The sequence below is a fragment of the Coffea arabica genome, chromosome 3c (assembly GCF_036785885.1).
Source record: "Coffea arabica cultivar ET-39 chromosome 3c, Coffea Arabica ET-39 HiFi, whole genome shotgun sequence".
NCBI lineage: Eukaryota > Viridiplantae > Streptophyta > Magnoliopsida > Gentianales > Rubiaceae > Coffea > Coffea arabica.
In genome coordinates this window covers 5,525,548-5,553,227 of record NC_092314.1, presented here as the reverse complement: position 1 = coordinate 5,553,227, position 27,680 = coordinate 5,525,548, and the positions used below count along the sequence as shown (strand labels likewise).

At 36.2% G+C, this 27,680-nt stretch overlaps 3 protein-coding genes and 1 non-coding gene across 6 annotated transcripts; 2 read left to right on the top strand and 2 right to left on the bottom strand.

Moving 5' to 3' along the window:
* Positions 1 to 1,156: 1,156 nt before the first annotated feature.
* LOC113734366 (uncharacterized membrane protein At1g75140) lies at positions 1,157 to 3,523 on the top strand. Of its 2 annotated transcripts, XM_072082047.1 has the most exons (2): positions 1,157 to 1,446; positions 1,611 to 3,523. In XM_072082047.1, the coding sequence occupies exon 2, from the start codon at positions 1,629 to 1,631 to the stop codon at positions 3,384 to 3,386; it is 1,758 nt and encodes a 585-aa protein (XP_071938148.1). In that variant the 5' UTR covers positions 1,157 to 1,446; positions 1,611 to 1,628; the 3' UTR covers positions 3,387 to 3,523. The 2 variants fall into 2 exon arrangements, with proteins under 2 accessions (XP_071938148.1, XP_027116689.1); XM_027260888.2 differs by having other exon boundaries at positions 1,157 to 3,523.
* Positions 3,524 to 6,269: 2,746 nt separating this feature from the next.
* LOC113734365 (glutamyl-tRNA(Gln) amidotransferase subunit B, chloroplastic/mitochondrial-like) lies at positions 6,270 to 12,109 on the bottom strand. 2 transcript variants are annotated; one of them, XM_027260886.2, is made up of 9 exons: positions 11,973 to 12,109; positions 11,126 to 11,807; positions 10,614 to 10,823; positions 9,990 to 10,130; positions 9,696 to 9,899; positions 9,149 to 9,346; positions 8,466 to 8,534; positions 6,944 to 7,060; positions 6,270 to 6,853 (listed from the first exon to the last, which is right to left on the bottom strand). In XM_027260886.2, exons 2-9 carry the CDS (start codon positions 11,753 to 11,755, stop codon positions 6,773 to 6,775), a joined length of 1,650 nt encoding a protein of 549 aa, XP_027116687.2. In that variant the 5' UTR covers positions 11,756 to 11,807; positions 11,973 to 12,109; the 3' UTR covers positions 6,270 to 6,772. The 2 variants fall into 2 exon arrangements, with proteins under 2 accessions (XP_027116687.2, XP_027116688.2); XM_027260887.2 differs by having other exon boundaries at positions 11,906 to 12,022.
* Positions 12,110 to 12,130: 21 nt separating this feature from the next.
* TRNAS-AGA (transfer RNA serine (anticodon AGA)) lies at positions 12,131 to 12,212 on the top strand. Its single transcript has one exon. It is a non-coding gene; the product is annotated as a tRNA-Ser (tRNA).
* A 465-nt stretch (positions 12,213 to 12,677) lies between these two features.
* Positions 12,678 to 27,536, bottom strand: LOC113734364 (DNA mismatch repair protein MSH1, mitochondrial). The gene is made up of 22 exons (XM_027260885.2): positions 27,253 to 27,536; positions 26,293 to 26,419; positions 26,078 to 26,175; positions 25,221 to 25,296; positions 24,971 to 25,090; positions 24,280 to 24,327; positions 23,621 to 23,685; positions 22,872 to 22,957; positions 22,610 to 22,774; positions 22,154 to 22,263; positions 21,959 to 22,064; positions 21,804 to 21,879; positions 21,092 to 21,150; positions 19,841 to 19,908; positions 18,690 to 18,863; positions 18,221 to 18,427; positions 17,289 to 17,545; positions 17,040 to 17,183; positions 15,881 to 15,938; positions 14,784 to 15,083; positions 13,748 to 14,479; positions 12,678 to 13,310 (listed from the first exon to the last, which is right to left on the bottom strand). Exons 1-22 carry the CDS (start codon positions 27,387 to 27,389, stop codon positions 13,080 to 13,082), a joined length of 3,444 nt encoding a protein of 1,147 aa, XP_027116686.2. The 5' UTR covers positions 27,390 to 27,536; the 3' UTR covers positions 12,678 to 13,079.
* Between the last annotated feature and the right edge of the window lie 144 nt (positions 27,537 to 27,680).

The window sequence follows — 27,680 nt, the reverse complement described above, 5'->3', positions numbered from 1 at the left end:
TGGGCTCTTTGCTAAATTTGGGGTTCAGCTTTAGGAGGACCATTGATTTGCCTGTGTAGTTGTAACCTCCCAACTCATCATCGCTTTTGCACCATGACTATTTTTAGTCTCTCTTCCTCAATTCTTGATGTTGCTTTGCTCAGACATTGACCAATGTCTTGTCCACCATATAGCACATAACATTTAATGCACTGTACAATTTTAAAGCAAATATTACATTAACTAAACATCCAAATTACAACAAAACCTTGTGGTAGTGGTATTTGACTTCAAATGCTACAAGAATTATATTGACTACACGAGAAAAATAAAATTTGGTAGTGGTGCTGACGACAAAGTACCATGTTAATCATTCTTTGTTGGACGAATGAAAGTGCTTTTCTACACTTTCACGGCTAGAGTTTTTTTTTTCCACCAATAGCGGCGTCAACAGTACACGTCAATAAATTTTTTTTTTTAAAAAAATTATTTTCTTTCTATGCCTAAAATACGTCATATTCAACTTCTTCAAATTCAATAACAAAAATTAGAATACACGTGCAAAATAAGCATATATCTTTTGAGTATGTCACAAATTGGTCACAGATGTATCAATATTCGAGATATGTAAAGTGTTACTCTATGTAATTAATTGCGCTGCTGAAACTTTAAACAGCAATAGATTATATGTCCATTCCAACGTTCATTTTGTTAATTCGAATTGTTAGGAGAAGGGGAGAAGTTGAGGAATCAAGAGTTAAGTGATCGAATTAGGCGAATCACTATTAAACAACCAATGATGTTAGCATATTGGTACAAATACACAATCAAAAAATCAATTAGATAATGTGCAAGGATCATGTAAAAATGTATTGAGATGACTGGAATATCTCTTTACGCACCATTTTTGTTCTCCATACCTCCTATAATTTAGAACACTTTAACTTCAATTTGACAAGTTTAACTTTAAAAGCAAATTGAGTCTAGAACTAAATTCATATGACCTGTTTGAAGAAATAAAGAAATTAAAGCGGCGGACTAAAATTAAAGTTTATGAGAGCATCTACAGTTGTCCAAAACATCCCAAGGGTCAAAATCAAATACTCAAAAAAGTTTTGGGCATCAATGGCTAATTATTGTTTGTTTCATTTCCTCTTTTCTTACAGGTTGCCGTCTTTTCTGCTTACTTCGTTGTCTTCCCGATACCACGTCCTAAGACCATCTAAAAATCGATCTTTTGACCTAAATCCACTCCCAAAATCTTCCCTAAAACCCCGAAAAAAGAGAAGGGAAAAAGGTCCAAATCCCATAAAGAAACGAGTACAATCTTGCTCTGAAATATCTTTCACGTCCACAAAGAATAAAGCAACCAATAGGATCTGCATAAACTCCTGAAACTTCAGGCAATGATAAAAGAGCTTTGAGCTAAAAATCTTGCTTCTTATTCAATGGCAACCTCTCAAAAAGGCAAGTTTTTTACACTTCATTTGCTTTTATTACTTTACTTATGTTGTATTATGCGGGTTCTTGCGAAATCAAATTCAGCAGAAATTGTAACTGATACTGAAAATGAGCATGTTATTGAACATAAACCTGAGGTTAGTGATGCTTTAGATGTACTGAAACGGCAGGAAATTCAACTGGAAAAGATGGAAGAGCTAGTGAAAAGTTTCACTGAACTGTTATCTAGATTAGAATCAAAGTTGTCAGATTGCTCAAAAGTTAAATATCCCATTGATAGAAAGCAAGATACTGTGCAAGAATATGGTGAGGTTGATGGAGATGGGAATGCTGAGAAGATTCAAGATGGAAAGTTAGACAGTAGTGTTAAAAATGGAGATAGTGTAGGGGTGGTGTCGGTTACGAAGTTTAGTCCTTTTTGGTCTGAGAAATTTCAATTTGTGTCAGCTGTGAAAGTTGGATCAAATCCCACTTGTATTAATGTGTTGCCATACCGGGATTTTGAGGGGTTCAGTAAGTATGTTCTGGTTGGAGATGATTCGGGTAGAGTGTATGCTTTAGCAAGAAATGGAGATGTTTTATGTCAGTTTGACACGTTGTCCAGATCGCCTACTACTGCTATGGTATCCTACATGTCGGTTTATAAGAATGAGAGCATAGTTGTCACAGGGCACGAGGATGGTGCCATTTTGATGCATCGGGTTTGGGAAAATTCAACTGGGGATGAATGGAACTCACTTCGGATGGATGTTATTGTGAAGTTTGACGTTCCTCAAGCTGGTGATAGTGTTTCACCAGTCACTATCTTGGAAGTGCATCATGTTGGGCGGAAGAGGTATATTTTGTCTACAGATTTGAGGGGCAAGATCAGGGTGTTCAGGGATAATGGGACAGTTTACGGCTTGGCTTCACCATCAAGGAGGCCACTGGCATTCTTGAAGCAGAGACTTCTCTTTTTGACAGAAACTGGTGCTGGGTCATTAGATTTAAGGACCATGAAGATTAGAGAATCTTTCTGTGAAGGTTTGAACGTTTCTGTGGTGAGACGCTATGTTTTTGATGCCACAGAGAGGTCAAAAGCATACGGTTTTACTTCAGAAGGTGATCTGATACATGTACTGTTGCTCGGTGACATAATGAACTTCAAATGTAGGGTTAGATCCAAGAGGAAGTTTGATATGGGAGAGCCTCTAACATTTCAAGCAATCAAAGGGTACTTGCTTATTGGTGATGCGGAGAAGATCTATGTGTATAATGTGTCTTCCCAGCATTATGTTAGGGCTGGCGGACCAAAACTTCTGTTCTCTGCAAGCTTTGATGGGATTGTAGCATCATTTCTGAACCAACAGCAAAGAAAAATAGATGACAAAAAAGGGTTTGTGAGACCAGTAGTAGCAAGTAACAATGAAAGACTAGTTGTTCTCAGTCTTGGAAGCGGCTATGTGGCGATGTATCATTCCAACCTTCCAGTTTTCAGAAGCGAGTTCAATACGATGCAATGGACGAGTCCTGTTCTGTTTTTTATTCTTTTCCTTTTTGGAGCATGGCATTTCTTTGCCCACAAGAAGGAAGCTCTTACCTCTTGGGGGCCAGATGATCCTTTCAGTTCCACGTCAGTGACAACCGGTGCTCCATTGGGATCTGGCTCAGGCGATAGATCATTCACTGATTCTTCGAGGAATGCTGATGTGGTTGATTCGAGGGGTAATGGTATGCGAGACCCATCAAGAAGATATGCCTCTCCTTCCCAATACCCTGGAGGATCGGTTAATTCTTACAGGCGTGGTGGTGGAACAGATACGAATTCCATATCTTCTGCTGTTGAACCAAATTTTAGAACGAACCAAGAACTGAAATATAGAGGATCAAATCCAGAAAGCACAGGCTTTCCTAAAAGAAGAGAGAGCTTATTTGTAAACAGTCAAGCTGTGGATGAAAACAATTAAGCTGCAAAATCAACTGCATTCTGCACTGGCAATCGTTGTATGTATCATTAATTTATGATGAAAAAGGAATAAGTGTTGGGTGCTGTGTCCAAAAACGTTGAATCAAAGAATGAATGTAGCTTCATTTTCCGCTTGAATGACTGCATTGCATCTTGTTTCATGCATGTCACAGGGGAGCTGAATATTTTCAAGGACTGCTTCTTTCTTTTTTCCCACTACATAATTTTGTACACTCATTCCCAACAGTCTCAAACTACTCTCTTTTTAAGTATTACCCTATTATTAGGTAAGAATAAAAATACTCAGTTTTAGGCACTAAACATGTTAAATAAGTGAGAAAAAGATAAAACTATTGGGAAAATGAGTTGATCAATATTCTGGTAGATGGGAGATGTGAAATAGGCAAAGTTGGTGGAGAAAATCTTCATATGTTGGTGGACCTTTTTTTTTTTTTTTTTTTAATGGTAATGTGAAGAAAGTTTCTGTTATTAGAAAGTCGTTCAGATATATAGTAGATGGACGTTTGATGCACTATTTTGAACGTATGCTTGTATACATTTTTCGTTACGTTAATAAAATATTAATATGTTACACAAATAGATATTCTAGTGAAATATAAGAAAAAAAAGCAAATTAACATTTAAATTAATTCATCAATATATAAATTAAAAAACTTTCAAATGGAATAATAATATGAGAATAAGTCCTTATACTATATAAGAATGAGTTTAAGGTAAAGATTTCAACCGCAAGGGTGGGACTATTTTGGGAATATGAGAATATTTGAAGTGCAATTGAAGTATTGAATATGAATCATTATAGCTAATTTGATTTTTTTATAATTACTTAAATGTTTGGTCAGACATTTAAAGCTATGGGTAAATTTAACATGTGGCAATATTCGATATCCGATTAAACATTGGGTACAATTGAATTTATCTTCCTTATATTATATAAGAATGAGTTTAAGGTAAAGATTTCAACCGCAAGGGTGGGACTATTTTGGGAATATGAGAGTATTTGAAGTGCAATTGAAGTATTGAATATGAATCATTATAGCTAATTTGATTTTTTTATAATTACTTAAATGTTTGGTCAGACATTTAAAGCTATGGGTAAATTTAACATGTGGCAATATTCGATATCCGATTAAACATTGGGTACAATTGAATTTAGCTTGTGTTTTAGTGGAATTACATAAAAATCTTTTTAATCATTTAATTGGATTAACATCCAAGTCTCTTAATTTCTTAAAGCCTTTCTCATCAGTTATTTGCAAACTTATGATATATAGATATTAAGACACAATTAATACTGATTAGTAGAGAAGTTTGGTTTCTTGGCCGTTACCATAGTAACCCCCATCTATTCAAATTTATTTCATTTGCTTATAACTTTGTTCCACTACAATCATGTAGTCTATTGAATTCAAATGTTGCTATATTAGTTACTGCTCTTTCCCATTTTGCAACATCTTTTTCAATAGGTATGTTTTCTTTAGCTAATCTACTTTTTTTATTGTAAAAAATCTGTAATCTTGCAAGTTGTATGTGCAATACTTTTTTTAGTATTTTAATTCAATTGCCCATGTTAGATAGGCTTGATAGGGAGGAGATCACATTTGTTAATTGTTATTTGTGGTTTAGAATAAGTTTATCATCATAAAATTTTTCATTTATAGATTGCATCTATTTCTTTTGTTGTTTTAACTATTAGTTACGGTAATTTTCAAATTGTTTGCTACTTTATTGATGATTCCATTTAGACAATTTTTCACTCCATTTGGTTTGCCAATATATTTAACTATCTACTTAAAAGTATTTGGCTGTAGATCCAAAGTATGTACTTCACTTTTAATTGTTTTCTTGAATTGAATGGATTAAGATGTTTTAATACTTTTTTGAGGTAAATATTCATCTAGATTAGCATGTTAGTTGTTGTATATCTTTGCAACTAGGTCAAAAACTGATGTTTTGTGATTGTAACCCCTACTGAGAAGGAGATGCTTTGCTATATGTCCTAAATCATACAATAAATCATAATTGATTGATTGGTCATGTGGATGTTTCATGATGATATGCCCTTGAAATCAATATAAATCAAAGAATTTGGCTTGCAAAAACCGAAATTCCACTAACAATGATTTCTTCAAGTATGCTAATTGTTCAAATCTCACTTATATGACAAGATAATAAGGTGGATTGCCCTCATATCAAAATCAAATTCAAATTAAACAACAAATTTTAATATCCCTAAAATGCATGAGCAGATATAAGTAGATCTTTTATTCAATTAGATTAGACACAAAGTGGTTAATTGTGTTTTATAATTATGTTTCAGTGCATATTATATTTTTTACTCAATATGTAATTTATGATTTTTCTATTTAATATCACATAATAAAATTGCCATACTTCAATTCTTATACTACAAAATACTAAATAATAATTATTAACTATTTTAAATTATAGGTACTAAACTCCCGCGCATGGCACGGGCTTTTTCCCCTAGTACTTACAATATCAACAACTATCGAAAATAGAAACAAAGAAATATCTATATCTTAAAAAAACTGTTTTAACACAGTCTTGTAGTAAATTAAATAAAACAGAAAGATCTTAAATTTATCAAAAACATGTCACATTTATATCTAGGGAACTTCTATTTGAATAACTAAAATGTTAAAATTAAAAAAAAAAAAAGAAAAAATTCTCCATAAATCAAATGGCAAAAAATGACAACAAAAATATGATTTTCTATTAGAATAATTTTATTAGGTGCACCGTAGTGCGATGGAATTGCCTTTTGGGAGAGGTAGCCTCAGGGGATATTCAAAGGCAACCTCAATAATATACATGCTCCACAAGAAATCAAATCCTGAGGTTTATGCAGAACTGAATCTTTGAATTTAGAGTAAATTTACAGGCTTGTGACTGCATCCATCCAAAGAACAACAGCTTTTTGTCGAAGCAGTTTACTTACAGATGCAGAGTGACAAATGTTGTATCAAATATTGAACAAGATTCAGTCATGTAAAAAAGAAGTCAATAATAAAACTGAAATAATCCGGCTACTGTGCAGTCTCTTCCTCCGGGATGACAATTTCATCCTTCTTGTGCCGTTTAACACATTAGTTTGACTTGTAGCCAACAGCAGATACATGAAGCATTACTAAAAAGAAATCTCTTTGGAATATATCAAGCTTTCATCCTCCAATTCGCAATTAAAACACCCTTATCGAGTCACATTCGTTTCAAGGAGCACGTTTGTCTGTGGTCGTCCAATCACGTGCATTGGAAACTACATAACAGGATGAGGAAGTGAAATTGGAGGGATGGATATGTTTGTAGCTGCATTGGCCATGAGAAACCATCTGATAGAGAGCATCAAGTTTCGGTATTCAACTTTTCTAAAAGTATCTGGTTCAAAAGTTTTGGATTTGCCTTGCCTTTTGATGCTTTCATTACCTGAACATTTGGATGGTGATGTAAAAAAAGCACTGCACAAGTACATAAAATCATTAAAATGAAAGAAACAACTACATTCTGCAGGAATACCTGGCCCGCAAAATAGCCCTGTAGCTTGGTTTTGCCACCACGGTACTGTTTCAGCTGCTCTGGATTATCAGCGAGGACTTTATCCACCATTTTTTCTATCTCACTGCGGTCTACAATCTGGCTTACAAAACAAGGTAAATAGAACATCAAGTTGATATAGCAATCTTAAAGACTGAGGCAAGTTCATCAAAGCATCTTGTATACCCAAGTATTAATCAATTCTAGGCTCTTAAACCCATCCTTCTACACCAAAGAACTACATCTTCTATGCCCATATTCACTATCTCACTGCCATCTACAATCTGGTTCAAATGCAGTCATACTCACAGCTCATATCTGCAGCATTTTTACTCCAACTAATGTGTTGATTCTAGGAAGTTTGGATCAAATATTATTAAGCTCAACTCGATTAAACATGAAAAAGTGCACTCTACCTGGAATTCTGTGCCGTGCCAGAATAGTATAGCTCACCTTTTGAGGAATACAATGAAGTCACTAAAACATGTTGCGGAAAAGGCACCAAGACATAAACGAAATTTAGGGGCTCTGTGTCACTGTACTGCAATTTAGGTTCACTGATGTAATCTCTTAAATTATTTTCTTTGTTATCTTTGTTAATTTAGGATGCCAATTTGTTTGCAGAAATTGGTGGAAAGTGCTATGTCCTATTTCTGGGTATGTTGATACAGAAGAAATAAATGGTCTAGTGCTGAAAAAGTGACAAGGCTCTCAAGCAACTAAATGTTCCTAATTGTTGAAAACTCTGGTTGGTCCCCTTTAACTTAATTCCAAATGTGAATGCTTACATCCTTTTCCAGTCAATTTGGTTCTCTTATATTCTCTGTCTTGTCAAACATTTTGTTTAGGTAGGGAAAATTTACCGAATTTCCCATATAAGCCTTACCTACACGTCTGTCAGAATGCCACATTTGCCTGTTTTATGTTGTGTCATAATTTGGTGGTACTTTTGCAGTCCAATTATAGTGTGACGTGAGATGGACCTCTGATCATGCCATGCCAACTAGTATGTCACTCTGTTTTTTGCTAGTTTGTTATTGTGCCTTGTTTGGATTGCAGAAGTTCCTTATTCAGCTTATTTATTGAAAGAGAGGGGCTACACACCCACCCATTCCAAATCCAAACCTCATAGTAATTGTTTTTTGCTTGGACATCCAAACACCTTCCACAACTCGCCTCGGAGTGGGGATTTTCCCAATCCATTCCCAAGCATGTATTATGAATGTACTAACTTAGATGTGAAAGAGCATAAACAATAACAAAGATGTCTGCAGTTATGTCCAGAAACATGAAAAAATCACTATGTTTTATTATAATACTACCTATAGTCACACGACATCCAATAATCTCAAAAAAGTTAGAGAATCAAATCTCTAACGGGCAAGTGTATGAAATGGAACAGTGCTTTGACTCCAGTGTTACGGAGCATGAAAATGGAAGCTCTTACTCTGTGCTAAGGAAGTTAACTATAGTGAAGCATGAAAAGTAATGTAAACTGACTTGCCTGAACCAAATCCTTTTCTTTTATTAATCCTTGCACTGTCCCGCCCTTAGCCATTAGTTCAAATAATATCTGCAATTTTATGATAGAAACTTAATTGAAATAGCTGAATCATGACAACAAAAATAACAAGAAGAAGGTCGAGTCAGTATGACATGCAAATCTTCCCACCCCTCATTGAGGTGTTTGGTTTTTCCAGCATTGCTTTAGGCTATTTCTTAATGCATGGCTGAATTAGATTGTTGGTCATATGTAGGCCTCTGTAAGTGCATCAATCATGGGTCCTAAGATAGCTACTTATAAAGGGGAAGAGCAACAGGAGAAAGGGAGAAGAAGTAGGCCGCTGAAGAACATATGAAACCACCCCAATAAGCTAAACGAAGTTTTAAAACTCTTATCAGAACTTTTGCTATTTAATGGTTACAAAAGACAAAAGGGTTGAATGTTCCAATTTAGATATCATTTAAAGAAGAAAACTTTTTTTTTTTTTTTTTTGTTGGGGTTTTGTTGGGGGGGGGGGGGAGGTGTTGGGTTGGGTGGTAAGGAGGGAGAGATTGTAAGTAGGAGGTTTTAGGTTTCAGAACTCCCACTTCTAGATATATAACTAACACATCCCAACAGATAGCCACAACCAATACATAGAAAGGAAGATATGTCCAACTAATGCCAATTATGAATAATTTTACCTCTTTGCCAATCTTTCCGCTGATAGTTCCACCTTTAATTGAAGCAATAAGCTCACCCAACTCCAGAGGAGTAAGTTTGATCTCACTGATGGACAACTTTTCATTTTTCATGTATGCAGCTATGTCGCCCATTATCCAATTTGCGGCCAACTTAACATCAGCCGCATTTGCTATTGTTGCATCAAAAAATTCTGCAACCTTGAAAAAGCAATTTACGAAACAAAAAAAAGGCTTAGATAATCCAAACTTGTGATATTGTTGAAGGAGGGTATGCCAAGGGTAGCATTAATGATTAATCATGAACATGAATTTAGCTTCATTTTCATTCATCCATACAAGGAACTGTGGATGAAATCTACATCTTGATTGCTCAATACATATCAAAGTAGGCTTAGCTCTGAATTTAGATTTGAGAAGGGAACGAAGATGAAGAAGAAAAGAAGATGCTTCAGCCTCAACTTCCATAAAAGGATGTATAATTAGATTTCCCGTTAGCTAAACGACCAACAAATAATATATAAAAAAAAAAACGACAAGCAGAACTTACATTTATGTCATTGGCCAGGAACAGAACATCCTGCATGCTGAGACCCATATTCTCATACCTCCGACGTTTTATTTCTGGAAGCTCAGGTAAAGAACTCCGAATACCATCAACATATTCCTCACTAAGGGTAACTCCGGGAATATCAGGCTCTGGGAAGTACCGATAGTCGGAAAGTCCTTCCTTTTTTCTCATTGTAATGGTTTTCTAGAAGTAGTTAAAAAAAAAAAAGTTAGAACATATCAGTGGACAACAAGACTTCCATAGAACTAGTTTTGCAATAATTAAATACGTAACCTGAGCGCCTTCTTCCCAAAGGCGAGTTTCCTGGACAATTTGATCAGCCTGACCTTGACTGTGAAGTTGCACTTGTCTTGAAATCTCAAAATCGATGGCTCTACTAACTGATGAGAATGAGTTCAGATTTTTTATTTCAACCTGTTGATGTAAGTGTAGACTGGTGAGGTCGCAGAAGCAATCAGTTCTTTGAACCAAAGCATAAAGCATTACACCCTATTCGCTTACTTGGAGCAGCTTCACAGTATATAGACAAGAAGTTAACAGGAATCTTATACATTGGCTGGACTGAAATCTATTCGAAGCATCTTCCCTCATGCAGAAGAATGATCAATCGTAAGACAAACATTTGGAGAACAAGCTTTTAGAAGATGAAACTTCTCGAGGCAATTTGCTAAGAGCTATAAAAAAAAGGGGGAAAAACTCCATTTGACAGTATCCAATACTCGTTTGATAAGATCTCCACTTTAGGTATATTGCTATACCTGAACTGCTCTGGTCTTGGAGAAAATAGTCAAAGTGAATAACAGCAAGAAAGTTCACAAGGTATGAGGTGAGAAAAGGGCCTATGTCTTATCTCTCATAATTGTTTAATAAAATGACAAAAGATTAGCACCTGTTTACCTTTGTACCAAATTCTTGCTGCCCAATTGGACGGATTGAGATATTGACATCACAACGCAGTGATCCTTCTTGCATATTACCATTACTTACTCCCAAGTATCTAACTACCCTCTGCAATTCTGCAGCATATTCTGCGGCTTCAATACCAGTTCTCATATCAGGTTCTGAAACAATCTCAAGCAATGGCACCCCTGCCCTGTTCAAATCTACCTGCACTAGAAAACACAAATCCTTGTTACAAGCAAGCTTTCATAAAAGAAGCACGATTCTCATTCAATGCCAGTGTTCAAATTTGTAACATGAAAACTACCACCTACACACTAATACACTAAAAGCAAAATGACAAGCCCAGTCAAACAAATGCAAATATGCAATGCAACAAGATTAATAACAGACACAAAGCTAAAATTATCTCAGTAGAAAATGGCTCATCAAACCAATTTAATAGATGGCTTGACGGTGTTATAGTCTCCAATACCGAATCAGTCCAATAGATATGATCAAATAATTGCCTGAGAATAATTCCCAGTGCCAGTATGAAGCAACTTCCCCGCATCCTCTTCCATGTGAACCCTGGTAATCCCGAACTTTCTGTGCCCACCACCAAACTCAACAGGAAGATCAATATCAATATAACCACCAATTGCAATTGGAACATCAAACTGAGATATCTGGTACGCTTTTGGCAGGTCAGGATAAAAATACTGTTTCCTATCAAATTTCGAATCCATAGACAGTTTACAGTTAAGGGCAAGGCCTAATTTCACTGCATATTCTACAACCTTGGAGTTCAAAACTGGCAATGCCCCAGGCAGCCCCATACAAACAGGGCAAATGCTAGTATTGGGTTGAGCCCCATAACTATAAGGGCAGCCACAAAATGCCTTAGTTGAAGTGTTAAGCTGCACATGAGTCTCTATCCCTATGATTGCCTCGTAGTCTTTCAACAACTTATCAGGTGATTTTCTGTAGGTTTTTGGTACAACTTTTGAATCACCAGATTGCTGCTTTTCTTGTGTGGCAAATTGGGTTTCCGTGCTTCCCGTAGTGCAGTAAAAAAACCCATTTTTCCTTGCAAAATATGCTGATGGATAGTGGACCAAGGGGCAGGTTTTTATCCCTCTGAAAAATGTTAAAGCCATGGTACAAACTAATTCAATCCACTCTGAAATTCAAGCAACGCCAAAATTATACCTGCATAGGAGTAAGTAGAATGCCTATGAGCAAAAAAGATTGGAACTTTGCGGAAAATATTATCAAGAAAATGATGAAAAAGACCTAAAGTTTATTACTTGAGCTATTAAAGAGATGAAAAGGCACAAATTTACTAGAAAGTTGTGAATATATATGTTTTCTTACTAGAATTAAACAAGCCCCATATCAGAAAGATTGAGGACTGAACAGTCTGCAGCCAGTAGTGGCACTGGACAGATAAAAGAGGGAAATTAGTTCATGTTCCCTGTTCCGGGGTTCTTTTTTTTTTCTAAAATGTTTAATCTGACCGAACAGAGCATCTAGTGGTCGTGCCGGAGTGGTTATCGGGCATGACTAGAAATCATGTGGGCTCTGCCCGCGCAGGTTCGAATCCTGCCGACCACGATTAACTGGGTTTTCCATTTTCCTCTTCACTACCCTTAGGTCTTTCTCTTTTACCAAAATTTTCATGTTCTTGGTCTTGTTCTTTTTCCCTTTACTTTAGGTTGTAAATAAACTGTTGAAATTGACCATTATCCCATGGTTCGTGCCATGCTTCCTAAACTAAAATTATATGTCATTTTCTCCTTATATTCCATCACTTTTTAGATATTATTCACATTATATAACTTATCAATTGTTCTATTTAAAAATTACACGTCAAAAAACTTACAAATTATTACACATCAACATCCCAATTTATGTCAAAAAACTTTTGAATTGTTACATATCAACATCCCAATTTATAATGTCCATGTCTAACAGATTTTATGTTACATCCTCGGATCTAAACAGAAAATCATGATTGTGATTCGACTGCTACGATAATCCTATAAACAGTTAAAGTATAATCCTTCACTTTTTACAAGATAGGGTTACTCATTTGATTAATTGCATTGAAATTATTAGCTGAACTTTCAAATACATGAGTTGCATTAGTAGACAATCGTAGCAGAAAAATGTCTGAATAACCTATACCACGAATGATAAGCTCACTTTTGAACAAGCCCCAATGGAAAGGGGAGTGAGGAACTGCATACAAAAATGTGGCGAAGTAATGCAATCCACCTTTGCATAATTCATTCGGCAGTGGGTTAAATTCATCCTACACATGGACAGCAAAAAGGCACCACGCAACTCCCATCAGACTCAAAATTGCTGCAGCCTCCTTGAGCAATCATCTCAGATTACTAAGTTCTCTTGTTCTAGATTACAATGAATTTACATTCTTCCTGTACACTAGCTTGCTCTACGATGTCAGGGAAGCTAAATTCATCTTAGCACAGCAACACTTTCCAACGAATGAGCAGAAGTGCCAAAGTTTCTATGCTTTCCATCAGCAACATTAGTGAGTTGAAATCCTCGATCTGGGAGCTGATTAATGAGGAGGGTTTCAAGTTGGCAAGCAATGCTCTTTCCAGCGACTAAAAAGTATAAGAACGAAGCATTCTGCATTCCCTCCTTCAAGCGGTGAGCACGGATTCGGCCATCAAGATCATCAGTCTGTACGTAATGGTAGAGCAGAAAGAGAAGTCAGAGCTTGTCCAGAATCAAATATCAGAAAAGATTCAAGACTCGTTAACCTGAAAACAACTAAATAACCAATTGCATCACGAATAGGGCCCTGTTCGTGTAAAGGAAGTGTTTTCATTCGCCACAGGATCAATCGTGACTCAACACATTGAAGGTAATATGTCCAACTCATTAACATCCCAAAAGGATTCGCTCTTGGAAATTCAAATTCAAATTCAGCAATGAGATGCTAATCTATTGTTATGCAACTAGTTCGATAAAATTAATTGATCTACTTTGGAAAAAAGAGAAAAAAGGGGGGGGGGGGGGGCGGCGGCTAGCATAGAAACTAATGACTTGAAAGACTTGACTGTAGGAAGAGGAGATGGATTCCAGGGGTTGCAGTCAGGAAGAATTTAGATTAATACCTGTCCAACATAGAGTTTCTTGTCTGGTCTAAGCATTATATAGACACTTGAGGCACCTATCGTGGATGGGGGTGGCTGCTCCTTTGCACCAATCAGAACACAGTTCAGGAAAGGAAGCTCCAGTGCATTTTTCTTTTTGTATAGCTCAACCCCATTTTTTGAACAGATAGTCGATACAGCATTTTCTACATCTTTCCACAAGATTTCCATTGGATTCCACGACTCGGTTTTTGAAGGAATGTCTCTTTTTCCAACATAAAGTTGCTGATCAGCAGCTTTACCAAAGTGATTGTCCTTTGTCTCAGAAGCAACTATATTTATGCTGGGCGTATAACCTTTTACACTTGTATCCTTTGCATATGCAGAAAAGTACAACTCTTTAGCTCTTCTTATCATTGATTCAGGAATTCCCTCTCTTTGAGCTGTTTCAAATGCAAGGCTCTCTTTGCAGATTCCATCAGTCAATTTCCATGTTGGGATCGTTTGACCATCAACAGACTCTGATCCCATTGCTTTGAATGCAATATTCTTTGTGTTCAATGGTAAATCAAAGATCCCATGCAAGTGGGTGGATACAACACCCAGACAACCAATTGCATCAAGTGTTTCCACAACACTACCAGCAATACACGTTCCTTTTGCAGTTTCCGTACCTCGACATATTTCATCTATGAGGACCAGACTTTTTGAAGTAGCTCCAGAAACAATAGAACGAATCTCAGACATTTCAATCTGATACATCGATGGAAAATGAATCAATATTATCAGTAGACCAATTACCTCATTCAGTGTATGTTATAAGCAGGCATACAAAATAGCATTTAATTGGCTCCATAAAAAAGCAATTGCTTGCTGTGCTCCTAAACCCGTCTAAAGCATAAAAGGACTATCCACCCCTGCTGTGTCCATTTCCGTAATAGTCAGCAGTAACATATCAGAGAAATACACGTAAGCTAAACATTCTTTAATAAATCCAAAAAAAAAAAAGAAAAAAAAATCACCAATGATGGTATCGAAGATAGACACTATGATGTACCTGAAATGAACTCTTTCCATCAGCAGGGCTATCATAAGATTTCATGTGAAGAGTGACGGAGTCAAAATGGGGAATAACAGCTGATTCTGCAGGTACCATGAAACCACATATTCCAAGCAATGCAGCAGCACAAATTGAGCGCAATAAACTTGATTTACCACCACCATTTGGCCCTGTCAAAAGGAACAATGATTGCATATCAACCGTATTATCAACAGCCCTTCCTCCTGCAGCATCAAACCAATATGGCGATAGACCAGTTATCTTCATCTGATGATTTCCCTCTGATGGCTCTCCATCCTTCATTGAAGTGCATAAAGTAGATTCCAATTAGAATTATGAAAAAATGCAAATAATATGACAAGATAATTACACTCGCCAGTGTAATATTAAATCATGTTATAAAATTAAATCATTTTCCCTTAAGTAAAATAAGTCCTTTAACAAGTAAATTCAGAAAGGTCAAATTTCTAGTTGAAATAAAGAATAAGTTTCCAAGGAGACAATAGGAAAATACTTTTCACAATGCTTCTAATGGCTCAAATTCTGAAACAAGAAGGCATAACCAAGTAAAACAGCAGTCAAGCAGGTGTCATTATCTCATATCTTACCAAAATAGAGTTCATAATGCTCAAATGGTAAATAGATAAGGTGTGCCTCCAACCCTGGGAGAATGTGGGCTACACATCCATACACATGCATTCAACCAAATATAGAAAAGGGTTCCTCAACATTCCAGATGGAGAATCTAAAATGACAAACTAGTCATAACCACCAAATCATAGACAGCACAGACTGTAAATTGATCTGTTCAAAAGTACCACAAATTAGCGAAAAGTTCCAGGGAGATGGATTGAAAATCAGACAATTTTGGGGGCAGCACCAATTACGTTTTTGAACCCAGTTTCTGAGGCTTTTCCCTAGAATCTAAGCATCTCTCAGATGGTAAAGAAAAGCAGCAAGAAGATCCTTGTGATGGATCTGTCAATTACAATAAAATGAAACCGAATGCATTGATCAACATATTTCATACTTAAATAGACATCTATGCAGGCACAAGTGAAAACTAAACTAACAAATCTGATGTTTTAATCTACCTCTGTACCCCAAGATTTTGTGAGAGTAGGAAAGACCCATTTCCTTCTCCGCCCCTCACTGAGAGAGAAAAAAAATGTATGTTAAGAACTTGAATGCAGATTTAACTAAGTAGAAAAGGGAGTAAACTTACAATCCAGTCATATCCACAATGAATGCACCAGACAAATCAATTAACACAAATAGAAGTAAGAAGAAACTAGATAGGTGGTTAGCAGCATTTTACAAAGGTCCACTAAGTCCATATGAATAATACATTATTGAGAAATGTACTTTGTATTTTTGAAATCAGATTTTGGTACATGAATTATGATTAAAATTCAATGCCCAGATAAAGTTCCACCCGTCTAAAGCTGCTAAGTGACTAAGGATACAATTACTAGGAATAACAGGACCAAAACCAAAGCCATGAAAACTGTGTAACACATAAGGGATAATCACTTCTCTCTCCTATTTTCACATTTGTGTACATTTTCTTATGTGTACACATGCTTCTATCGAAATAGAATGCACAAAGATAGATTTACATATTTCACCTAACAGATACGTGGGTCACAGGCAAAAGCAAATTGTCAAAGACTAACTAAACACAGGAACGCAATTATCCCAAACAATTATGATAAAATTGATTCTATGTCCAATGTTGAATAAATACTACTAAAATACAAAATCTCAGATGCGAAATTAATTTCTGAACACTCAAAACCTTCTCACTGGGAGTTTGAAAACACCAAGAGAAGTATAAGTGCTATGAGTAATGCTTTTGCTTAATTTCCTAAAACTTCAACATAAAAGTAACACTTGTTCATCAATAGCAAGAGAGTGGTTGTAAAATCAGACCATGAAACACAACCTGTATCACAGTTTTCTTTCAAAAGCTCCATAGTTTCTCTCTTTTCCAAAGAAAATGCAAAATATTCTGTGGAATAATGCACTAGTTTCAAATCGGTCAACATGTCCTAGAAAACTTCATACTTCCAGTCTGCAGTCAATTCTAAAAAATTTATCTTTTCCTGCATGGGCTAGATTCTATATAAAGTAACCAATGCAAGCTTAATTCTCATTGTTAAATATCACGAGTAAAGAAAGGGCTTCCATGACATGTGACAATGAAGGGAAAACATTTATGTTCCATAAATTGCCCAAGTTTTAATTTCCAACCTAACATGAGAAAATAATGCCTTTGAAATCACGAGCAACATGGAAGCAAAAACAAGGATATTGATCTTCGTTTGAAGCTCTGAAGAAAGCCCCCTCAACAAATCCAAGACCTTTGCCTTTGCCTTTGCTCCTGCATCATGGTACCTGAAGTACAAAGCAAAAAACTTCCAGTCAGAGATGAAAGACATTAACCAAGAAAGATTAACCATCTAAATTATTATGTGGGGAAAAAACGAAAAAAAAAATCACCTGACCAATGCCTCCTCCACCTTCAGAGTGGTGAACCATTCTTCTCCAACCTTTTTACCTTTCGAGTCAAGAGCAGGTTTAAGCTGTTTAATTTGTTCTTCCCCAGGGGTACCAGCCCAAACTGTTGGTACAAAACGTTTCCCCTTAAACCAGATAGATTCATGCTCTCGAGCATACAATATCTCTCCCTTTGGTCCACCAAGTGGAGCTGTTGTAGCTTTTATTCTTGAAAGGATAGGATCAAAGGCTTCTGCAACCTGGTTGGACAACAATTTCAAATATTTGTGCATGCTTTCTGAGTCTCTGACATGTATTAGCTGAGATTGAATGTTTGTATTTGATTAAAAACTAAAATGAACGTGGTTACCTGATGGATTGTAGGAAAATAAGTTCCCTATATCTAATGTTCTGCAAAATTTGTAGAATTTTCCAAGAAAATTTAGTTACTGATGCAACCTATTACGCCTACCAAACACTTGACATCTTTTGGCATTCTCTATTCAGACAAACACATGCGAGAAGCATCTTATCCTTTTTCTTCGCCTCATTTTCTAAAAGAAAATTATCATTTAAACAGTTTTTCCTCCACACAAATACAGGTTCATCAATCATCTTTAGCCCTCCGCTCTCTTGAGTATTTCTTTCCTCCTAGTGTTCAGTTTGTAGGAAGACCACTGATTTTTAGTTCTTAATCCATACTAGAACCATGATATGCTACATATGGCATGCCAATGTCTCAAGTCAGATAGCAACAAACTATCCCCAGTCTACAATACATGTTACTATCAAAAGAACCTCTTAAATATTCCCCCAAAAAATAATCAATTGTTTAGTGAAAACCTAACACTAAATATTTTGAGCTTATACACGAGTATCATGCAAGATAGTATATGTATGGTACAATCACAAGAAAAGTGGATCACACAACTTACAGCCAAAGATAAGGCCTCAGCGGCATTTTCCACTTCAATAAATGCTTCCTCCAAATGAATTCTCTTGACACGACCTTTCCATGAAGACTCCATATCTTCAAAAAAATCATTTGGAATATTCGGGTAAAAGCTGCTCTTTTGATCAGTTTCACCATCTAAGGAGATGATTTCACCAATTCTTCTAGAAACCAATTCACATTCACTGACCTACAAGAGGGAACAAGACAACTTACACTAGGAACATGGAGAATATGAAGAATTTAGAAGATGCAAACCATAAGAAAGATCACAAATTCTAAGTGAATGGCAACAAACAGTATAAACTTTCGGCAGTTCAGCCACAATACTATCTATGTAAATCTATAACCCAATGAAAGTCAACATATGGATTGATATGTCTGCAAACCCAGAAATGCACAACGCATGAGTAAGGGTGAACTTCCCAAACCAGTATATAAGTGATACTTACTAATGTTTCAAAATCAATTTTCAGTCCAGTTGCTACCCACGTCGGATCCATCAATAATTTCAGAACTTCTTTCAGCTCTGAATTTCTATGCATTTGAAGTATTTGATCAAGCATGCTTTTGATTTTGCAGAACTCAATATGATTAGCCTCCCTCAGTTCAAGTAATTTCACAAGCTGCAAACAAAAAAATAGAGGTTCAGATTGCAAGAAACCAAAAATATTTGCAACTATACAAGGATACCAAAATTGAAAAGTGAACCTTTGACCTATCACCAGATCATGTATTAATACCTGATGACCAATCAAATACTCAATGAAAGAAAGGCACTAACCATATGAGCTTTCTAGTAATATGTATCTGTAAAACACCATTGGAACTAGATTTGTAATATGTGCATAGAGAAGAAAAACATAATATCACGCAAAACCAACCCATTCATTTAGATCAGGAAAAGTTACAAAAGGTCGATAGAGCATAAGAATTCAAGTTTCGAGACAGTAATTTGAGCAAATTGCTGAAATAGCTTGGGTCAAGTTCCGCATTTGACCACCTGAATCAATGCCATTACCATTGCGATGAACAAGCACATTCAAGTGAATAAGGATTTTTCATAAATAATTATCATTTTCATTTGAAATGACATTCATATGCATCTCCACCATTTTCCTCTATTTTTACATTTTGAAACTTATCTCTCCATTCAGGTACCTATTATTCCCAGGTAAAAGATTTTTCAACTAAGGAGGGTTCCTATTTCCTATACATATGTCCAACCTGAAACATTTGCAGAAGGAATATCCATGTAAACTATTCCAGTGGCTAAGACACCAATCAGGTCATATGCCACCAATACCTTTTAAACATGAAAACATGTATTCCAATAAAATACTTCCATCAGCTAAAAAGAAACTTAGTCAAGATTACAGCCCAATTTGGAATTTTTTTTTATCACAATCAACATGTAATATCATCAGTGAGGTGAATTGTCTTCAAATCCAGCAAAGAGACACACGTCTTCTCAAAATCACCCAGGTCAAGTCAAAACAACCTCAATCCTAGAAGCCAGCAGAAGCAACCAGAAACCATGAAGTCAAACAACTTCCAATGCATTCAGTTACAACAAATAAACACAGAGGTAAAGACCTAAAACCTTTGCTGAAGGAAAACAAGTGAAGTCTGGGATTGAGCATGCCACATTGCTCATGAGCTTGCATATTTCTGCAAAACTAAAAACAGTATTAGTAGAGACAAGAAAATACACATTCAACACAAGTCCATGGCCACAGGACCATACATATATCCAAGCGAGTTAAATTTGGTAAACATTGATAAACTAGACAACCAAAGCCTCCAAACTTTTCAACTACAAATATAGCACGCTAATCTTGTATCTCACCATAAATTTAAAAATATGCCTAATGCTAGACAGACTGACATCCAGCTCAGTAGTCTAACATGGATGGACGTGGAAATCACAGTTAATATGGAAAAGAAGCAACTCAACCTCCACCAACTCCAACCCAAACACCAAGAACTTCAACACCTGCTTAGTCCCTCCCCTTTATGAGCTTCAATCTCATCCCCTCAAAACCCCAACTGCCCCAGCTACCACCTTCCAAGGCTTCCAGGCCAAGGCCCAACAAATGTAACATTCAGCACCACTACAATATGCTTTAAAAGTTGAAGAAACAAAAAGATAGAATAGATAAGAAAGAAAAACACAAGATTGCATCCAAAAGGAAAAAAAAGGCCCAAAAAAGCATTCCAAACTATTGGACATGTAAATAGATCTAGATCTGAAAGATGGTGAAAGACAAAACTCAAATTAAAATAAGTGTAGGCTTTGTAGAGTTCTGTTCTTTTTGACCATTATTTGACAAAGTGTCATAACTAAGATATGCAAACCTGAATAAAAAGTTTCGGACTGTACATCAGTTTCCTAAAAACATCACCAACTCTACCTTGGTTCACCCATAAACTCTTAAAACAAAGACTGGAAGAGGAAACGAAGTAAAAGAAAAGCAGAAATATACTTAGAAAAGTAAGATGTTTGAGATTGAGATACTATAATTCATTGAAGTAATAGACTTTATTGAAAAGGTACCCCTTTTAGGCAACAAAGCAAAGGACAACGAGAATATCACTTAAGATATGGCTAGCAAGACAGCTCAAGAAGTTTTATAGATGCTCCAGTAATCATCAAGAAAATCACATTGCACATAACTAGTCAACCAATATAATCCTGAAAAAGAATATGTAGAATGAAGTTGCAATTTTGCGAACCCCCCTCCCCAAAGAAAAACCCAAAAAAAGTTGAGAGAGATAGAGAGCAGCATGACAGAGATGTAGGATCACACTACTGTCATTAACAAATTAACTAATAGAAGGTTGACGTGCTCACCCTGAATGGTCAATGCAATCTCATAGGCAGGAGGATTCAAGAGAAGACCTTTCATGTACCTAAGAGAAGAACAAGCCACAAACTAAGCAAAATACTAGCCGATACAATGACAAACATGCAAGCTAATGAAGGAAATTAAACCATTATCCAAAAGAACAACAAAACCACAGCAAAGGAAAGGCTAAAATTATGGACTATTAGCATGAAAAAGGGGAAGCTACAGTGACCCATAAAGAGAGAAAAAAGAGCAGGAATCCAGCAGGATTGTAAATGTCTATCAATTCTCCTCCTGTGCCAAATCTGTCATTTTCCTTAGTGGGTATGCGTTCAAAGTTTTTGGACCAATTATAATAGACCTACCCCAACCCATCATTTTTTTTCTCACATAACCTCCATGTGCATCTCAAGAAAGGCTTCCCTTCTCAGAGTAGGGCATGACTATGAGAATCAGGTTTTTTTTTTCTTTTTTTTAAGAACATGAGAATTAGGTTAGAAGGAAAAGGAATAATGAAACTTCAAAATCAAATTATTTATCCTCGGAGAAAAAATTACAGGAGCTTCTGAACTTAGAAGAGAACAAAGTACAGAGTTGACAACATTTTCAATGTGTGAATGCAATGTTATGGATGCTGCTCTGAGATGGATTTCTTCAAAATGATTATAGAGCTGTCTATGGAAGCAAGAATCAACAACAGAAAAATCTCTGACTTACAGGACAGGAAGACCCACACAATTTGATGGAAGCAACACCTTTAGCAAAGAAGGAATTCCTTCAGTTTGTATTGCACCTAAAAGAACGAACAATGAAGAAAAGTTGCAGTTTAAAACTCAATTGTCTGCAAAAAGGGACTTATACAACTTACACACCTATCTGTGTGGCTGTTCCAAGATACAATGGACGTGGCCTATTTTCTGAAGCAACAGTTACATTTCTAAATGTGACAACATTATCAAGACCATAAAGCTCCTTCACCTGAAATCATGCAATTTGAAACATTTAAATTTTAAACATGGACATGCAAAAGGTAGGCTTTATTGGAACTACAGGACAATCAACTGCACCTTAAACAGGAGTTCATCAAGTGGATTACCATCAAACCACTCAAACTGTCGAGCATTACATTCTCCCCACAAGAGGCCACCTTCACCAAACTCTCCCCAGCGACAAGTTCCTGCAAAGTAGACTCAATTCCAGTGAGATCCAACCGCAATCAAATGGTATCAGCAAAAATGGCAATATAATGATTTATCCACTGGTAGTGGCCACCAGAAAAATGATAATGAAAGAAACATCAAGGATGAAAGGAGCTGTCTTTTCCTTATTCCTGCTTTTTCTTGTTTGCTTCATTATCAGAGACAAAATCAATATTCTTACCTTTTCTTGTTCACTAAATTATCAGAGAGAAAATCACATCACTTATCTTGAAGACATGGTCATCAAGACGTTAACAGATTGTACAATCAGTCCCAAAGAAATGGTCCACAAGGAATCAGGATAGGGAGGACGGCCTTGAAAACCTGATGAATTATGTTTCAACGATGAATGCAGAAACAAATGATGGCACTGACAAGTGCGGAGCTTAGTAACTATGGCTTCTTCAGTAAGACCATCTTCTACAGAAAAAGTCTTCATAGTTTCCAACACTGAAATAATGCAATAACCCTTGGCTGACCGGGAAATTCCTAGAAGAAGGAACAAAATAAGAAAAACTCAACTTTATCATCAAGAACAAGCTCAACTGAAACTCGGTCTAGCTAAGAAGATTAGATATACTCATACCTACTACAGGCATTGGCTCTGGAAAATCAACATCGCGGTCATCTTCAACCAGTCCAAAGACATAGGGACTGCCTGGATGCGCATGACTGAAAATACATGAAAGCATGGTCATTTGCCAAAAAAAATATAAAAAATAAAATGAACCAACTACTCGTACTCCAACATCATGATATAGAAGAACAGTAAAAATCTACATATAAATCTTAATTTCACCGCTGAGACTATACTAAAGGCAGAATTTTCCAGCATACAGTATCAAGCTTCAAGAAAGAGGCCAAAATTGAACTGTGATCACAACCTGATCAGGTTTTCTGTTTTTCTTTCCTTCTAATTTTATTGAATCATATGTACACTTTCTACTTCTGACTAAATAAACTTCACTTGCTTTATCAGGTCACTTAGGAGAACATATACTTAGAAAACATATTGTAGTCTTCTCAACTACATTCTACCCAATTATCCCAACAAACTTACTAAAAGGTACAACAACTGACGTCATGATGGATAGTTGAGTGTAATTATCTATAACTCTAAACAGGTAGGCAGTAAATGAAAGCCCATCACCTTGAATAAGTTAGGAAAACAAAACAACCAATGATCAAGATAACAATAAAAATTTCATGAATAAATGAAAATAAGCAGATAACCAAATAAATTCTCAAGAAGGGATCAGAAATACAATATATACAACCAAAACAACCAATTTAGAGAGCAATCCAAATTTAACCAAGTCAGTAGCACATAATTACCCTGAAATAAAACGACTTTTACGTCCACGAGCATGTGTTGGGCCCTGAACTTCCTCCACTATGCACTGCAAAATACAAGTACTTCAGAACATAGCCAGCATCATTCATCCAAAACAATATCATCAGGCAAAACCCTGGGAAAATTATATATTACTTGGAAGATCGATGGGGTGGTAGCTTAGCAGCAGAATAAAGGTGAATTTGTTCAGCTTCCATAAAAGAAAATGGGAATCTACCATACGCAGGCCATTATTTGGAAGACAAAAATGGAAAACAAAGTATTCTCATGGTAAAATTTTAATAGAACTGAGGTAGCAGACAAAAATCTTGTTTTGTCCTTAAACAACATCTGAAGCAATAACAGTACATCACTTATATGCAATTTATGAGTAGTGTTTCAGCAGAAAAACTTTCACATAAGATGAACATAAGCTTTCTATTCTTCACAAAAATTAAGAGAGAACACAAGAAATTTCTGGGACTATTACTGCCTTGTAGAATGCTGAACAGGTAATAATCACTTTAACTGAGAATAGATAGTTTTATAGGCAAAAAGTTCAGGTTTAAGTGTTTTGGCTTTAATGCCCCACAGATCAGTTTCCAAACCATACACAGAAATAGAGAATCTGAGATAGCATGTTTTGCATTATGGTACTCACAACAGAAAAGCCATGACGTGTCAGGTCATCCAAAGTCTGTCTCAAATTCTGCCAAAAAAGCACAGTGAAAACAACACAAAATGATCAGCATCATGTATGTTGAAGGTAAATATTTTCAGAAAGCAAAATCATACAATACTTGAAAAAGAAAAAAATATGCAAGTTCAAAAAGATATAAACATGAAAACAGCAATGAACCCTTCCTCTACCATCTTAACAGCACTGCTTGCTATAATTTATAGCAAGTGAGAATACTCAAGATTGACACCTGAACAAGATCATATTTTCTTTGCGTGTCATCCAGTAAATTTGCAGATAAAGCAAGGGCAATGAATACCTAACACCAATGCAACCCATAACCATAAGCACTAGTATGCTGAGAACATACAAGAAGAATTTTAAAACCATACTTGGCCGATAGTCTTCACACCTTCCATGAGTAAGAAGTCTAGACAGTAATCTCTTTTCTAAGAAACAGGTCTACAAAATAAACATATATGCTAATTCTCAGTGTTCACTTAAATGAAGAAAGGAACATTTTATCGATCCCAGCATGGGAAAAAAATAAATAATTGGCCAAGGAAAATTATGAGCTTTCGACTAAATCTCCTAGAGATCTCTAGAACCATGAGAAAGTGAGTAATTAAAACCTTAAAAGAAAATAAATTTTACACAGGAATACTATCCTTACCACAACTGGACAACCTGCTCTTGGAATACTATCTGAACGCAAACCACCAAAAGGATTCAGACCAGCATATTCCACGAGGATACAAGCATCAATTCCAATGGCTTCATAAAAATCTCCAACCTATAAAACACTATATTGGTCATTTCCTCAATTTCACTTGTTCAAATAATATACCAAAGCTGAATAAGTTGTTTCAAAGAAAACAAGTATTAGAATATCAGGTGCAAGATGAATAAATTGAAGAACATACTCTGCAAAGTAAAACTTCGCGTGGAAATTTTGACTTGAACTGCAGCATTTCCCAATTAAGGTTGCCTTCCTTCAGGCTACAAAAGAACAACAGCAGAAAGTGAATACTTAAGTCAATGACCAGCTTGGTACTTTCTATACAAGCATAGAGAGCATACATAGGATGAGAGAGAAAACAAAGTCCATTATCAAACCTAAGTTTCAGAAAAGAAGTTAGCTAGGAAAAACATGACCTTTAGAGAATGGGCTTTTACATATTTCCATCAAAAAAGGAATATTTGGACAGCATGAACTGAATTTCATTATGCCCATCCAAAGAAAATCATCTTCTTGGAAAAGAACAACTTGTGATCCAATACAAGCAAAACAATTTTGTTATAATTTGCATACAATAACTGACGGTCCACATTGCTGGCATAAGGCCATCTTGTCACTGATGTTAGCAACACACCATCAGATTTAACGTGGATGCATTAAATTACAGGTTAAAACTCCTAAACCTATTGTATTGAAGGGCCTATTGTATTGAGTCCCTTCAATGTAATATCGTCCATTGCAAGGAACAAAATTTTGTTACAAGAATCAGGAAACACAGACACACAAGACAATCACGCTAAATATTACTCTTCAACTCTTAATCTTAAAGTTAGTGGCTACAAAAGACACAAAGATCCTCAATTCCTAAATTACAGTTCCAATAATGCAAAAGAAAAAGGTTCAAATTTATTAACAAAGATAAATTCCTTTTAATGCAAAAGACAGGGAAGCATAATGGTCTAAGAAATAGAAATTGAAGGCCAAGAATGGAGATAGAAGACAAAAAGTCCACCAGTGACCTAAAGAGAAAAAAGGACTAACCTCCCATTTTTCAAGTTGCTATCCACACCCAACAAATTATCATATGCAAGCCTCTTGACAAGTGAGATGGTAGAAGGCTTTGTGCACATCTGCATTTTCTGAAGGACAGCAGCAACAACAACAAATGATGATGCAAAGCTTTTTTTTTTTTTGTGACAGATATCACATAATACACGCGCATGCGTTATACCAACAAAGTCATGTCTATAGCTTACCTCCCTCCACCACAGGACGTGATTCAAATCTTTTTCATCGAGACTATTACTCAATTGCTTGACCTTTCTGCATGCTTTAGTAAAAAAATTCCGCTCTTTAAGACATCTCTGCTCTGACCGCCTGATGCTGTTGTGAACAAAGTAAATACTTAAAATTGTTCATACTCCATCAATTAGATCATAAAACTGCATATTTAAAGTCATAACAAATGTGAATAATAAAGCAATTAACCAGTGGGCTCTTTGTTGCTTGGCAGACACATGGTACATACATTTTCTACCAAGACGATTTAAAAAGTAGACCTCAAAAGGACTTAACGAAGGTGCAAAGTATAGAACTTTGCAGTTTCCAAGACTTGAAAACATTATAAAATTTGAATTTCACACACTCCACAATTATACAAAATGTACATCAATAATATTTCTTGCCAACAGAAATTAGATTCCCAGAGATTCTCTCCCCCTCTCTGCCTCCCTCTCTCCCTGACTCTCCCAACACACACACACAGAGTCAGAAATACACGGCCACACCAAATCACATACTAACAAACACACAGTCACACGCACACTCAGAAACACACAGCCACAAGGGCACATAGACTCAGAGACGCACAGCCACACACGCACACAGACTCAATGAAAAACAGTCACACATACACACACTTCTCACTGAATCACAGACACAGCATCACACACTCTCCGAAATACTCTTTCAAGAAAACGCGCACACAAGCAAAATATGTACCAAAATCAGAACCAACCCAGATAATATGTCGCAAATTCTAATCAAACCCAGAAATGCAAAAAGCTAAAACTATTCTGACACAGTAAAGATTGAAACTTTACCACATTCCCAAACCAACCGGAAACCAAAAATTCAAACTTTCTAGCAAAAGCCCATCAACAAACATATTTATATGTACTAAATAGTCTAAAAAGAGAGGGAGACAGAGATATTACAGAGAGGGAGAAGACGAAGTGAAGAAGCTGCGGCGATGGTGGTAAAGGTGGCCAAGTGAAGGAGAGAGGAGGAGAGAAACAGAGCGCCACCGAGGAAGTGAAACGACGACGTTCCTTGCCATTACCCAATAATGCATTCTTGCTGTTGCTCAGGAGTAAAGTATTTTTCTGGTTCAGTGGTTTTCGGTTTTTCCCGCCAGAGATACAATGCAGGAAAGGGACAGCAGCCGCAGCTGTCAGAAGCAGTAGCAGAAAAAGTATGTGCGCTAAAATAAAAAAGTACTCAGGTTGTAGTAATGAATGTTAGTATGTCCCGTGGGAAGTTGGGAAGATGATGCAATGCAAGGAACAAGACGACATGGCTAGTATTTAGGGGTTAACCTTACAGTGCCAGTTTCACCCCTTCTTTGTCTCTTTATCTTTTTTTT

Bases quoted from the DNA above. Each gene is read 5' to 3' on its own strand.
- LOC113734366 (XM_027260888.2), top strand. From the start codon at position 1,428: ATGGCAACCTCTCAAAAAGGCAAGTTTTTTACACTTCATTTGCTTTTA.
- LOC113734365 (XM_027260886.2), bottom strand. From the start codon at position 11,755: ATGGCTTTAACATTTTTCAGAGGGATAAAAACCTGCCCCTTGGTCCAC. The intron at 8,535-9,148 runs GTAAAATTATTC...ATAAAATTGCAG, and splicing joins GCGGAAAGATTGGCAAAGAG to ATATTATTTGAACTAATGGC. The intron at 6,854-6,943 runs GTATTCCTGCAG...CCAAATGTTCAG, and splicing joins AGGGCTATTTTGCGGGCCAG to GTAATGAAAGCATCAAAAGG.
- LOC113734364 (XM_027260885.2), bottom strand. From the start codon at position 27,389: ATGCATTATTGGGTAATGGCAAGGAACGTCGTCGTTTCACTTCCTCGG. The intron at 21,880-21,958 runs GTGTGTAAGTTG...TCGTTCTTTTAG, and splicing joins TGGAACAGCCACACAGATAG to GTGCAATACAAACTGAAGGA. The intron at 14,480-14,783 runs GTACATCATAGT...TCGATGTATCAG, and splicing joins ATGGAAAGAGTTCATTTCAG to ATTGAAATGTCTGAGATTCG.